Source organism: Myotis myotis, unplaced genomic scaffold, assembly GCF_014108235.1.
Source record: "Myotis myotis isolate mMyoMyo1 unplaced genomic scaffold, mMyoMyo1.p scaffold_m19_p_16, whole genome shotgun sequence".
In the NCBI taxonomy this organism is placed as follows: domain Eukaryota; kingdom Metazoa; phylum Chordata; class Mammalia; order Chiroptera; family Vespertilionidae; genus Myotis; species Myotis myotis.
This window is the reverse complement of record NW_023416320.1, coordinates 23,239,450-23,254,606: the sequence shown is the minus strand read 5'-3', so window position 1 is coordinate 23,254,606 and position 15,157 is coordinate 23,239,450. Positions and strand designations below refer to the sequence as shown.

The 15,157-nt window shown below is 41.2% G+C and overlaps 1 protein-coding gene across 3 annotated transcripts in view; it reads left to right on the top strand.

Moving 5' to 3' along the window:
* The window catches only part of EXT1 (exostosin glycosyltransferase 1), a 263,546-nt gene that overhangs the window by 224,832 nt on the left and 23,557 nt on the right, over positions 1 to 15,157 (top strand). For 2 of the 3 annotated variants that reach the window (XR_004972469.1, XM_036338120.1), the window contains exons 2-4: positions 4,840 to 4,933; positions 6,433 to 6,540; positions 11,818 to 11,937. Coding sequence is in view for 2 of the 3 variants with exons in the window: in XM_036338120.1 (XP_036194013.1) it covers positions 4,840 to 4,933; positions 6,433 to 6,540; positions 11,818 to 11,937 (322 nt within the window). In the remaining variant the exon portion in view is untranslated. The remainder of the gene's footprint in view (positions 1 to 4,839; positions 4,934 to 6,432; positions 6,541 to 11,817; positions 11,938 to 15,157) is intronic. The other variant, XM_036338121.1, reaches the window with a different exon arrangement.

The window sequence follows — 15,157 nt, the reverse complement described above, 5'->3', positions numbered from 1 at the left end:
AAAACAGCAAAGCTGAAATTCGAACCTAGGTTTGGCTGTCTCTAAAGCTGCCGAACCACTAAGCTTTTAATTACTAAGCTCTTAACTATCATGGCAGTGGTTCTCAGAATTTAGGGCGCATCATAATTACCTGGAGGGCTTGTTAATACACAGAATTCTGGGCCCTGCCCCCAGACTCTCTGATTCAGCAGGTCTGGGTGAGGCTGAGAATTTACATTTGTAGCAAGTTCCTGGATGATGCTACTCGTTGGGAGATCCCACTTTGAGAACCCCTGCGCTATGCACACTGCCCACCCCCCTTCCCAATTGTACTGAATTACTACCAGCAAAAATGTGTTTCATATGGAGGGGGAAGGTCTTGAATTATGTTTTCTTACATGGCCCATTTTAAATGGGGTGTATCCCATATATTATTCAATATGACTTTAAGGGGAAGATTATTTTGGCCATAGGGCGGTGTTGGTTTCAGGATTAAATTCAGGGTCCAGTCATTTTTATTACATTTTTCTTTGCATCATTTATGAAAACTGTTCTCTCTGTCATCACCTATACAGTGGGGAATGTAATGCCTACCTGAAAAGGGTAACAAAACCATTTATTAATTAAAGCTGAAAGTTCTCTGAGATTAATTGCCTCCCTCATCTACTTATTTTCTTGCTTAGGATATCTCTTGCTTTTAAGAAGTTGATGATTTCTATATGATTCACATTTCTAAACTTAAGTATTATTGGGGAGAATTAGTCCTTTCAAAAGGATTGCCCCCTCACTTGACCCGTCATCGCCTCATCTTTTTCCCCAACCCCCATTTACTGGTAGCAGGTAGCCACTAATCTCTTTCTTGGGCCCTAATTATTTTATTTCACAAATGTTATATAAATGGAATAATGCAGTACATATCCTTTTGAGGTTGGCTTTTAAACTGAGCATAATTTCCTTGAGCTGGTTGTGTGTGTCAATGGTTCATTTTGTTTTATTGCTGAGAAGTATTCTAGGCTATAGATGTACCACAGTTTGTTGAATCATTTACCCATCGAAGGACATTTGGATGATTTCCAGGTGGGGCTATTAAGGATAAAACTGCTGTGAACATTCATGGACAAGTTTCTGCATGAAGATAAGTTTTCATTTCTCTAGGATAAATGCTCAACTGTGCAATTGCTGGGTCATGTGCTAAGCCCATTTTTAGTCTCATAAGAAACTGCCAAACTAGTTTCCAAAGTGGCTGCACCATTTTGCTTCTCACCAGCGATGTCTCAGGGCTCCACTTGCTCTGCAGCCCCATCAGCACCTGTTCTCATCTGTTCTTTTGATTAGAGCCATCCTGGTGGGTGCAAAGTGATATCTCATTGTAGTTTTGATTTCCATTTCCCTAATGACTAATGATGTTGAGTATCTTTTTCATGTGCTTATTGGCACTTTGTATATTTTCTTTGGAACAATATCTATTCAAATCCTTTGTTTTAAAATCGGATTGTCTTTTTTATTGCTGAATTGGGAGAGTTCTTTACATATTCTTGATAAATGCTTTTTCTCAAATTTATGATGTGCAAATATTTTCTCTTGTCTGTGGGTTGTGTTTTCACTATCCTGATGGGTATTGGGAGAGAGAGGAGCCCAGTCTTCTGGACTGTACTCCCCTGAACTTCTATAAGGCAGAACTGGTAGGGGCTGGTCAGGTCTGGCTCAAATGCTCCAGACACTCAACTGTTCTTCCTGAGATTTGATAGATTCTCTTGAAGGAATGTTTTTCTATTTGTCATTATGTCCTTAGAACAATTTCCGGAAACTTCAAATGAATTTTTAAAAAACAATTTTTACCAGTTAAATTGTTTTGCTGGGGAGAGTGGCCAGAGGTCCTTACTGTGTCAATCTGGAGGACCTGTCTTCATAGTCTACTTTGTAATGAAAACATCCCCAGAAGATCTTACACCTTAAGTTCTCATCAGTATTTTCTAGTTGTTGGGTGATTCTTCGATGAGTTTAGCAGCTAGAGAAAGATGTCTGCACAACATTTGCAGCACTGGAACAGTGCCTGGAACATAGTACTTCTTGAAAGAATGACTGATAAAGCGAGTGAGTTGAAGAGTCTGGCAGGAGGGTGGTGTGGGGCAGGTGAGAACATCAATATGGAGAGGGGCCCGGTCCACAGAAAGTCTGAGTGGGAGGGCACCAAACACATATGTGGCCCAACTTGATCCATCGTCTGCCTCCCTTTTGGAGCTTCATTACGCCTTCATTTACTAGGATAACATAGTAATAATTTACTGGCTCATGGTCCCTGGAGCCCAAAAGAGTTTGAGCATGATTAGAAATCTGAAAATCATTGTTTAAGTTATGCATGTATACTGTTTGTGTCTTTGTGTGTCATCATGAATACACTTGTTCATGTGTATGCATGAGCAGACATCTACATACATATAGGCACATATGTACATGCAATAGTTATGGAAACTCTGGAGCAGTGGGATGTTCCCAAAGGACATTCTTCTTTCTTCCTTAACAATCATAACAAAGGAAAATGGAGTGTCAAGTAATCTTTACTCATCTAGCCCAGCTGGCTCACTTGGCAGATGAGAAAACTGAGGCCCAGAAAGCTCCCGTGTTGTGTTCATAATCTTATGTGTGCCTAGTGGGTTCCCGATTTCTGCAAGAATACTCTCCCCACATCTTCTGTTAACCTCTTATGTGAAGGAACACAAGCTTCAATCACGTAAGCTTTATTTGCTACGTCAGCAAATACTCCATACTACCACTTAAAAATTAACACCCAGGTGAATTTTTCCTCTAACTTTTCTGCCTTTTCTCTCCCTCCATTCCTTCCCTAAAGTAAATTCTGCACCTGGAAACTTTGAAACTTGTTACAATCCAGAACTTTAATAGTGTCTTACATTTTTAGCAGCCTAATGACAAGGATGTAGGACCTTCAGTGCTAGCCCCTCAGGGGTTTTCTATTCTTGGCATTTATTAAACTTTGCTGTAGCCTGAAGTATATTTGACCCTTTTTATACTAAAAAATTGCAGTTTAAACTTTATGCATATATTTGTGTTATGTGTGTACATATTTCCCTCTTCTCCATCAATTAGGTAGAGATTCAGACCTTATATCAGTTGAACTTGAACATACTTGTCAGTTTTCCCTCAATATTTGGTGACTAAAAGAAAAAAGAAGCCGTTAGCATCAGAATTTAATATTTTTTCTTATTTAGCTAAATTTGAGCCCTCTTGAAACTCTTTTCTACTTTGAAGTCTATTTTGCAGTTTAATTAATGCAGCAAGGGTTTTTATTTTACTCTCAGTGGAGATAATCTTAATCCATTCACGGTGACCTTTTCTTGTGCAAATTAGTTCTACACGCTTGTTTAAGCAAATGGCCCTTTGCATGATGTCTCTTCTTAATGACGGGTTTATAATTGAAAATTGGCTTACTCCCATACGCCTAGTTTGTATGAGAATATAAAAATAGATGTGGACTTTAAAAATATAAATTTATATATCAGGATCCCAAAAAGAGGAGGGAAGAATCCAGTGCCTTTAGGCTATGATTAAATTAGACTATTAGAGTCAGAAAATGCTGGTGACATATGCTGCTGTCAAAGTCACACCTGTCTGTGAAGCATTGGAAGCTCTTGAAAAATGAGTGATTTCATCTTAGCTCTGAGACTCTGGGCCTTACGGGACAGGAGCCATCTCTAGTTTCCCAGGTTTTCTTAAATTCATAATGAGCCTGGAACTGTGTGGTTAGGAATGTGTTTGTGGAAATCACTTTCAAATGGATGACCCTAAACAAAATGAAATGCTCCTCCTCTTTCCTGCACTTCACCAGCAGAAAGACAGGTGACACTCATGCTATATTTTGCTTTTTTTTTTTTTTTCAAGTGCAAAACCAGTGTTTTGCCATTAAATGGTATTTGTATGGAAGAAACAATCATATCTTGGTATTCCTCTTGCCCCATTTCTTAAGCAAGCTCCTTCCCCTGTAAGGCACATTAGCCACTCTTATATATGAGTATTTGTCTAGGGAATTGATTTTCAACTGGTGTGCTGCCACATACCAGTGTGCCGCAAGAATACTTAAAACATGTTACACCTGATGATTTATTTAGTCAGGGGTGATGGCCTCTTTTCCCTTAGCTTGTAAATAAAAAATGACAGTAGCCAATACAACAATAGCTGTCCGGTGTAAATGAATCAAAATTATACCTTTTTTTTTTTTTCAAATCAGCAAAAAAAATATAATACTTTTTTGGTGTGCCACAGGATTTTAGTAATTAGCTTATGTGTGCCGGGAGATGACAAAGGTTGAAAATCGCTGGCCTTGGGTAACTGAATGTTCTTGGTTAAATGTAGAAACTCCAGCTTGAAGGAGAAAATAAATGTTGTTTTGTGCTTGTAATGGTGGTTTCCTGAGTAGGTTTTAATAGCATGGTTTTGTGGGGTGAGGAACAAGAACAGTCTTAGTTTGGTGAATGACATGGCATTAAGAAAAAAAAACAAAACTAGCAGTGATTTTTTTTTAAGCTTATGGAACAGCACATTTCATCAGGATACAGAAATCTGATTTTGGAAGCAAAGGCTGAGCAAGCCAGATTATCACTGGGACCATCAGACTTGCCTTAATGGGCTATTTGCAAAAGACCCTAATAGCTTTGTCCAACTTGAAGGTTCAAGCTTGTTGTCTATGCAACAGTCCCTGTGCCCCCGTGGAAAAGGGAGAACTGCCCGCCTGGGGTAGTTCCAAGTTGCTCTGGGAATTTCATGCAGGTGTGCACCCACAGGTGCTCATTCATCCCTCCATCCCTACGGGTCTTCGTTGGCTGACTGCTCCTCTTCTCCTTCCAGGTATGATTATCGGGAAATGCTGCACAATGCCACTTTCTGTCTGGTTCCTCGTGGTCGCAGGCTCGGATCCTTCAGGTTCCTGGAGGCTCTGCAGGTAAGAGACCCCAACACTTCCCCAGAATAGGGCTGAGGAGCGGAGGCCGCTGCGTGGGTTGAACCTTAGCACTTCTCCTGGGATTCAAACAGAGTGCGTGAATTGCCTTGAACACCTGAGATCTGTTTTCCCAAGAAAACATGCAAGATTTTTCTTCTGTGGGGGCAGAAGGCGGATTTCTTCCTGCCTTTGGACAGGAGAAGACTAAAGGGTTTCACCACCGGGGAGGGTGGGTTCTTCAGGGACATGCTTTCAAACAGAGGCCAGATTTGATTGCAGCCGGGCAGCCTCGCTGGGCTCCTCCCAGAGACTCGGCTCTTTTCCTAGAAGCCAGCCTCAAGAGCAGTGGAAATGGCTTATGGGTCGTAGTCACCAAAATCAAATTGCCTGTTCGGTCCCTGCTCTCAGTCATCGCTCCGGCCCTCTAACATGTGAGAGCGATGCCAGCAGGATGGTGCATGGTGGTGCTCAGTGGGCCCCGCACTTCCCAGCTCTGCCGTCCAGAGGTCCCGGCTGCAGCTCCAGACCTGCGTGGAGTCTCTGCTCATTAACCGCACTCTGCAGAAACCTGACTCTTGTTGAGACTGTTATGCATGTTTCTACCTGGAAGTTGCAGCCTTCAGAAAGCACGCCCTCAGCCTCCTCCTTCTCCACTCCTCGCCCCCTTGCTGCCACGTTTTCTCCTCGGTGCTCTGCAGTTTGGCTGAATCTGTGCTTTGTCACCGGCTGCCTGACTTCCGTCACTCTGCCCTGTCCTCCGACAGCAGAGCTTCCTTCTCTGAGCGTCTCATCCAGTGCACGGTGTGTTCTGAGAAGCACAGGGTCACAATGTGCTCGTAGCCTCTCAAGGTGTTGACGGAGGACAATGCGCCCTGGTTGGGATTATGTGTATCTGGACCCAGGATTTTGTCAGTAGCCCGGTGTTTGGGGGCTGTTGGGTCGCTGTGCAGGTAGTCAGTTGGTAAGCAGTGGTTTGGGTCCCTCCACACTGAAGGGAATAAAGTTCTGGTTCAGAACAAGGGAAAGGTAGACACCCTGTAGCAGTTACGTCCACAAATGCTTTGTCAGGAAGCCGAGCCCCACCCTACTCTGTTGCTCATGACATTTGGGGTAAAGCACTGGCAGCTGACTGTGGCCATTACCCTGACAAAACCGTTTCTATCCAAGGTTGGTTTTGTGCTGCGATGTTGTTGGTAAAAGATTTTGTTACATCAGTATAACTTCTCCAGTGAGGCCAGTCATCTCCAAGGAAGTGAGGTCAGCCAAACCCAGTACTGGAATAGAAATGGGGTTTTAGCATTCTAGGGCAAGACTTGCAGATATTAAAATCTTGGCTGGATACATACGACCTTCATGTGACTTGACAACTCATGAAAGCAGTCCAGGATTCATGTGATGTAAGAAATGCCAGTGATTGGATTTGTACTGATTTCGCCCCTGATTGGAACGGTTCCCGCTGTCACTCTCCTCACACTCATGAAGTCCCCTTCTTTGCACAGGCTGCCTGTGTCCCTGTGATGCTCAGCAATGGATGGGAGCTGCCGTTCTCTGAAGTGATTAATTGGAACCAAGCTGCCGTCATAGGCGATGAAAGATTGTTATTACAGGTAAGGAAGGGGCTTGGCCTTCAACAGATCAGTGGATTATTGCTGCCCCCATCCAGACTTCCAAAGAAGATGAATCCAAAAGGTCAGCTCCATAAAAGAAATTTTTATCAGGAGAAAATGGCCTGTGTCATGGCGAATATGAAGTCATTTAATATGGCACTGTGCACTTTGCAACACAGAATCTGCCCAGGTCCGGGGAATATGTTAGAAAAAGGAGAAGTTACAGGTAACGGATATGAGCTCTGATGGTGAGGAGGGCTGTATATCCAGCCCCTTCAATATCCAGAGTTTCTAGAAATGATATGAGAGGCCTTGTTCCATAGTCCTGCTTCATATTCCTTTCCCCTGTTTCTGTATTTGCCTTCAGATTAATTTTCAGAAAGAGAGCTGTCTCTAGGGTTGATTCACATAATTAGTGTTATTATTGCTCAAATGATCCACTCTGGGTACCTGAGTGAGTCTTATCTTTAAGATACCTAGCTGAAAGAGCAGCCTCTAATAAAAATGCTTTTTAATATGTGTCTTTGGTTATCTAGATTTTTAAATTTAATTTCATTGTGGTAAGAACATATAATATGAAACCTGTCTTTAATATTGAAGTACATAATGCATTGCTGTTGTACAGCAGGTCCCTAGAGCTTCTTCATCCTGCTTAACTGAAACTTTACACCACAAATTAGTAACTCCCCATTCCCCCACCCCCAACCCCTGGCAACCATCAATCTACTCTTTAATTCTATGAATTTGACTCTTTTTGATACTTCATAGAAGTGGAACCATGCAGTATTTGTCTTCCTGTGACTGGTTTATTTTACTTGGTATAATGTCCTCAAGGTTCATCTATGTTGTCCTAGATTGCAGAATTAAGACAATATTGTTAAAACATCCATATTACCCAAAGCAATGTAGAGATTCAATGCAACCCCTATCAAAATCTCAGTGGCATCTTTTATAGAATAGGAAAACAATCCTAAAGTTCGTATGGAACCACAAAAGACCCCAGATAGCCTAATCATACTTCCTGATTTCAAAATATATTACAAAGCTACAGATATCAAAACAGATGGTTCTGGCATAAAGACAGACATACACACCAGTGGAACAGAATACAGAGCCCAGAAATGAACCCACATAAATATGGTGAACTAATCTTTGAAAAGGGATCTAATAAAAGTTTGAACTTCTTAAGAGCTACCTGGGAGGGAGGTACAATACTCACAGAGAAATCTGAGGACAGCAATTGTTGCTCACTAAGGATTTATCTATAGCCCCTTTGGGCAATAATATTTTCATTCTACATAAATTGCCATGCTCCTTTCTTGAAAATTACAGAATATTTTAATGTTTTCCTTTTGTGGCATTCTGTACTTTATCTTGAATTACCACAGATATGTGTAGAATGATTTTTAAAAATACCCTCGCATTTTTTGATATCCACAAAATTGAGTGTCTAACTCTGTCATTGATCCTATTTCGATGCTGCTAGCCAGTCTGCTGGCTCCTGGTGAAGTGAGGCAGATTCTCCTGAAAGTAGCAGGTGAAACGTTTATAAGTGAGAGGGCTATGGATTAGGCAAGCTAAACCCTGCTTCCAAAGCATTCCTTCTGTTTGATTCTATGTGACCTGAGTGGCCTCTGGGATCTACAAAACGAAAGAGGCATTCATGGTCCAGCAGCAAGTGTCCTTCCCACACAGAGATGGTGTGTGTCTAAAATATTTACTCAGGATGCCTAGCCGGCATGGCTCAGTGGTTGAGCGTCAACCTATGAATCAGGAGTCACGGTTCGAATCCCAGTCTTGGAACATGCCCAGGTTTCAGGCTTGATCCCCAGTGTGGGGTATGCAGGAGGCAGCCGATCAATAATACTTTGTCATCATTGATATTTCTATCTCTTCCTCTCCCTTCCTCTCTAAAAATCAATAAAAATATATATTATAAACAATTAAGAGAATTTAAAAAATTTACTCATGAAAAACTAACCCAAAGTGATCAATATGGCTGTCTTTCAAGGTACCCTTTTCCTTTTATGATTTCGAAAAATAATGCATGTTTATTAAAGGAAATTTTGGAAACCAAGGGAGTAAAAAACATGAGCCATAATTTCTCCATTTATGTGTCAATATTCCCATGAATTAGATGTGAGTAAATTGTAGTTTGTCTTTGACATGGAGAGCAGTGTCGGATACTCAATTGTGGTTGTCCATGTCCTACCATTTCACCAACGTTGATGCATACTTCACCTTCTGAAGCAACTTTTTGGCTTGGATTGTGTTTTCTATTCCACACCCACCCGAACATGCTGATAGTCCCTCTCTCATATGCGTTCTGTCTTTGCACAGCTGCCTCCATATTGAACAATGACTGCACTGTCGTTGCCAGTGGTTTTAAAGAGCTGGCAACAAGCCCAAATGTCTGCTCCGGGAAATGTTTTTGTTATGTTACAATTTTTCTTTTTCTGTTTTAGAACAGCTTGGATGTTTTTATTGCATATGTTCTCATCATCCTGTCACCAAGAGAGCTCAGTGTGTCTTTTCTATATCTATTTTGGTAGATCCCATGAGCTTTGTTACCATACATGACCTTTTATTAAGACTTTGAGTTCTGCAGCTTCCCAAACCATCTGGCCAAATTGGAATTAATTTGTCACTTTTCCATACCTGCCTCTTAGGACAAGCAGATTAATAACCAATAGCCAAATGCCATTAAACCTTAGAACTTGTGTTGTTTTGTTGTTGTTGTTTTTCAGTCAATTGGAATTATCTTCCGGAACACTTTGCAGGCATAGTCAGATACTTGTATTGTGCACAGAAACAAGTAAAATATATTGCACTTGATGTAGGAGCATCAAGATGTGGCTTATATAAGAGGGGAGTGTATTGGTAGGTTACCCATGATACTCCCTTTCTCCTATCGTAACCACAGCCGATCCAGTCTCTTGGAGACTACATAGCAATAGCACTGGGCATTTTTCTAATGGACTGGTTCCTCATGACCATGATGAAACAGAGAAGTCGGTCTATATGACTCTTAAAAATACCCCTGACATTTAGAAGAGAGACTGATTATGAAACTTCAGCAGGGTAATTTTTCTCATGTCTTTCTTTGGCAATCTAGGTAATTTCTTCGTAAGTAAATAAAATAAATTTGCTTTGACTTGCCAAGGATTCATGATATGAATGGTTTTTTCTACCTTCTCCAAGGGTATGTACCTCCCATTTCACCTGGAGCGCTGGTTTCGGGCTAATAGTTGTCTGTCAGTTTCTCCTTTACCTGCTGCCTCCATGCTTCTTCGGTGTTGGGGATCCAGATACACATTTGGGGCACACATTTGTTATCCTCTTTTGGATGTGGCCCCGACAGCTCGCCCATCTGTTCTTATTGTGAAGCAGTTTTACTGCTTCTCTTAAAAGCAATGCTACCACCTTCCCCTCCAGTGGAAACTTAGAGGTAGCCTTAGTCACAGTGCCATGGGTAACTTATTAAAGCAGCAATCAGAGCATTTCTGCGTTAGCCCAGGCCCCCATATCTGGCTGATTAGTCAAGCATTAGGGAAGCAAGCATGCAGAAAGAGGTGAGCACAAAAGGGCACTTCCTAATCACAAAGAATTGCCTCTAAGACGGGTGGAGAACGTCTGGCCTGCTAAGGCATGAGGGGCGAGCTAATGAAACATTGGACCCAATATAGCAGGCTCATTTTTAAGTTGGTAATTTTGTATGACCCTCAAGTGACGTTATAAATATCCAAATGGCCCTTGGCAGAAAAAAAGGTTCCCTACCCCTGCGAAGGGTATAGACTCCATAAATGAAAGAAATCTCAAACTATATGTGCAAATAGGAAGCCAGCCCAGGAAACTCACCAGAAACTCAAAGAAGAACTCCAGACTCAAGCAAGTGCACATGTAGACACTAAGCAGTCTGTCCAGCTTTGAATGTCATCACCCTTATGTCAACAATGATCACATCAGTAGTAATTATTGCTCTATTAATTAAGCTTCCGTGTTCTGGGCCCTGTGCTAAGCACTTACATGATCTCAGTTACAACCTTATGATGTCAGTACTGTATCCCCATTTTATAAATGAGAGATCAAGTAACTTGTCCCAGGAAGCACAGCTAGTAAATGGTGGAGACAAGAATTCCACTCTAACTTATGTGTCCCTGTGCTTACCCATGAGCTGCACTGCTAGTAAAAATAATGATATCCCTGTCATGGCTTCAGATGAAAAGCCACTCTCCTGCCTTAACATGTGCAGCAGTATGGACAGGACATAGATTCCTCGTTTTAAAATTGTGTGGTGTGGTAGAGAGCAGTGATGGCTAAACATACTCGATGTTGGATAGCTTACGTTAGATTGGGTTGGGGTAAGTCCTGGAGCCAAAAAGAGGTCTGAGTAGCAGAACAGCTCTCAGGGTGAGGTCGGGGGCGTGTGCACATAGAATTGACTAATCCCAGCTTCAGGTTCATTGGAGAGGCTCAGAGACATTCCCTAAAAAGCCCTTGAGTAGCCCAGGGCTCGGTGGCTCAGTGGTTGAATGTCGATCTATGAAAACCAGGAGGTCACGGCTCAGTTCCTGGTCAAGGCACATGCCCCAGTTGCTTGCGGGCTCGATGGGCTCGATCCCCATTGGGTGGTGTGCAGGAAGGAAGCAGCCAATCAATGATTCTCATCATTGATGTTTCTATCTTTCTCTCCCTCTCCTTTTCTTTCTGAAATCAATAAAAAAATATATATATTTAAAAAAAAAGAGAGGTCAGTGGGGGAAAAAAGGGACATATGTAATACTTTCAACAATAAAGATTTAAAAAATAACACACAAAAAAGCCCTTGAGTAGATAATTTGTTTCCCTGGCATGGCATGTCTCAAAAGGTTTTCGGGGATGAAGCCTTTCATCCTTTCCCCAAGGCCTGTAGCTCCTTCTCTGTAAAGTTTGGTTGTCCACATGCAAGATCACGGATCTGTGGGACTCAGGGGAGAAAACAGTGACTGCTACTGTAAGAACATCCTACACAGCTGATAACCTGCTTCTGAGCCTTAGAGGAGAACTGTAACTTCCATTCATTCAAGGTCCTTATTAAAGCTGATGCCCAGTACGTGCTGTTTTGTACCTGACACCGTTTCAGGGTATTGTAACCTGGCGGTTGGCGACTTTTAGCAGATCTATATGCTAGAAGCTGAACGCTATAACGACTAAAAAGCCCAAGTGCGTTATTCGATCCAATGGCCTCATCGCATTGTTTTCCGCTTACAGTTATTGTGTGTTCGCCTTGTGTTACAGATTCCTTCTACAATCAGGTCTATTCATCAGGATAAAATCCTAGCACTTAGACAGCAGACACAATTCTTGTGGGAGGCTTATTTTTCTTCAGTTGAGAAGATTGTATTAACTACACTAGAGGTAAGTGGGACCACTTGGCTCTCTGATGAATAACGGCCCTTTCTACGCTTCTCTTGGCCTTCTGTTTTGCTATTGGTGATGTGCTATTGGTCAAATGGGGCAAAACCGAATTGTCTGTGCTTGGATTTTGACAGTTAACTCTTTTCTTACCTGCTCTGCCATGCCCAAGCAGATAACTCCATTTCTGACAAACCCAGGGGGAAACTGACACGAGGAGAATTACACTCCTGACACAGAGATCGGCTCTGTCTTTCCTCATTTCAGGGATATGTGGCTAATGACTGCCTTCCTGCCATTCAGACTTACTGGCATCCTTTCAAGACATAGTTCTGTAGCCCTTTTAGAAGACACACAGTGACCAAGTTGGGGGAAATCTCCTACCATTCTAAAAATATGAATGATTTCCCGGCTGCCATAGTCCCACGGCATCGGGGCACAGCACAATTAATTCTCAAGACAGATACAACCCAACCAGCATCGATGTTGCAAAGAAACTCAGGATGACACCCACCCGGCTCAGAAAGTGTTAAACATTATGAAATCAGAAAATCTTGCAGGCAGATGGGGGCCCATCTTCAAGTTGCTTTTTTTAAGGCAAGAGGAAGAAAGGAAAGGGAAGCGTGGGGATGATTAAAACCTTTGGAAGTAGAGCAGGTAGAGAGGCCTGAGGCTGCACCAAAGTAGCACAAAGAGCTAAGAAAAGATTTGGGAAACTGCACACTCCTGACTGCGGGCGTGTAGGCGGGGGCAGAGGTGCTGGGTGCGGCACAGCCTGGAGGTGATTCGTAGGTGTCTGTCTGCATGATGAGGTGGGGCATTTGTGGCCCCACTTTTGGAGTATTTACTTTGGAAAAGTGATTACTGCTCTAAAAGCAGCACTTTGGAGCACACACTGAGAAGCCTGAGTAATAGGAAAGCTGAAGTCACCCTGTTTTGTCCACGTTGCTATCTTCTGACCCCGCTCCGTATCAGAGCCCATGCTGGGTCTGCCCCAGGCACAGCAGGGCATTTACTTACCTACCCCAAGCCTAGCCTGGCCCCTGCTCTCACCTGGGGGCATGCTCTGGTCAGTGTCCTCTCATGAATGAGGTCATCCTGAAACTAGGTGGAAAAGGCTGTTTAGGACCCAGGCTCACCCATGAAGGGGTTAGGGTCAGAATGGCTTGAGAAGGCTTCCTTGTCCAGCCGATGTGGCTCAGTAGTTGAGTGCTGACCAAGAGGTCATGGTTTGATTTCTAGTCAGGGCACATGCCTGGGGTTGCAGGCTCGATCCCCAGTAGAGGCATGCACGAGGCAACCAATCAATGATTCTTATTATTTATGTTTCTATTTCTCTCTCCCTCTCTGAAATTAATAAAATATATTTTAAAAAATATTTTTAAAAGGCTTCCTTATTGCAAGCAAACTTCTCTTATGCCTCCAAAGCACTCCCTTCAATTAAAATGGACTGCCTCTTTTCTGCTCATAGTAGCAGATTTGAATATGTAATAATTCTTTTCTTTGATCCTGTCCTCCACACAAGACCCTTCCTAGGAATAAGGAAAGTTGAATATCATTTTTTTTACTTTTTCCTTTTGGAATAAGATGCTTTTTTATCTATGTAAATTTACAAATATGTTGTCATTTTTTATTTAAAAAAGAGTCTTTCTGTACTTTGTAATATTTTTCAGCTTAATATATTGTTAATATTTTTTGTTATTAGATTATTCTGTAATTATTTTAGTAACTATGTAATACTCCATGATATCACTCAGTTTCTTTAATGAATCACCAATCTGAAGATATTACCATTGTTTTTGGCTTTTTATTATTATATTCATCATTAAAGCAAATAGCCTTAGCACAGACTTGCTGGGCAGGGTGAAGATTAATTCCTTAGGATAAATTCCCTGAATTCAAAGACCTGGTTCAAAGAATATGCCAAATGTTAAGTTTCCTAATGTGAATTCTCAATTTTTCTGTCATAGAATTGCACTAATTTATAATCTCTCCAGCTTATATGAGAGGATTTGTTTTGACCTTTAATTTTTATCACTTTCACTAATATTGGGCATTATATCTTTAAAAATGATAATTATTATTTTCTTAATGTATATTTCTTAGGATGAATATTTTTCAGCTATTTTCTTGCTCAGGAAACTCACAAAGAAAGAAATAGAAATAGCCACAATGTTGTCCCACTTTTTCTCATTAATTTTTAAGGCCTTATTATATTAAAAATATTAACCCTTTGACTGTTTTATGGCAAATGTCTTTCCCCAATTTCTGGTATGCCTTTCTATTTTGTTTATGGTTGGGCAATCTTTTTGTCTGTGACTTTTCCATTTGTTATGGTTAGAAAGAAGTTTTTGACCACAATTCTATTTATATACACGTACAGATTCATTTACGTTTTTCCAGTACTGTCATGATTAAGTTTTTAAACTTAACTATTTAATACAATTTACTTTTATGTATGATCTGTGTTGAAAAATCTAACCTTTTTTTTTTTTTCTTTTTGACAAATTGTTGTGTAGTTGTCCCAATATATTTTGTTGGTATTCTCACATGCTACTTTTAGGCATCTTGGGTCTGTCTCTAGCTTTTTAATTTTCCCCTATTAGTTGTCCACTCTAATACACTCAGACCACATGTTCTCTCTTTTTTTTTTTTTCACTCTGTATGTCACCTTTGGTGTGAGCCTGTATGTATTTACCCAATCTGCTATTGTTGGCTATTAATGCTATTTCTAATTATTTTTTTATAGATAGGAATATATTCAAGCAATGACTTTCTACATATATCATAACTACATCTTTATTTCTTTAGTATGGAGTTCTTGAAGTGGGATTACTCAACCAAAGGGTCTAGGCATTTCTAAGGCCATGATCTGTGTTGCCAAATTACTCTTCAATCTAGACCAGGGGTGGGGAACCTTTTTTCTACCAAGGGCCATTTGGATATTTATAATATCATTCCCAGGCCATAAAAAATTATTGACTTAAAAATCAGCCTGCTATATTTGGTTAAACATTTGTTAACTCACCCCTAATGCCTTGGCAGGGCCAAACCAAATGATTTTGGGCTGGAGGTTCCCTACCCCTGATCTAGACTCACAAGCTGTCTGGGGAAGACCCTGGCTTACTGCATGCTTGTCAGCCCTAAGGAGCATAATTAAAACACAAACACACAACTTTGCTAATTTGCCAGGTGAAAGATGGTATCTCATTAATTACATTTC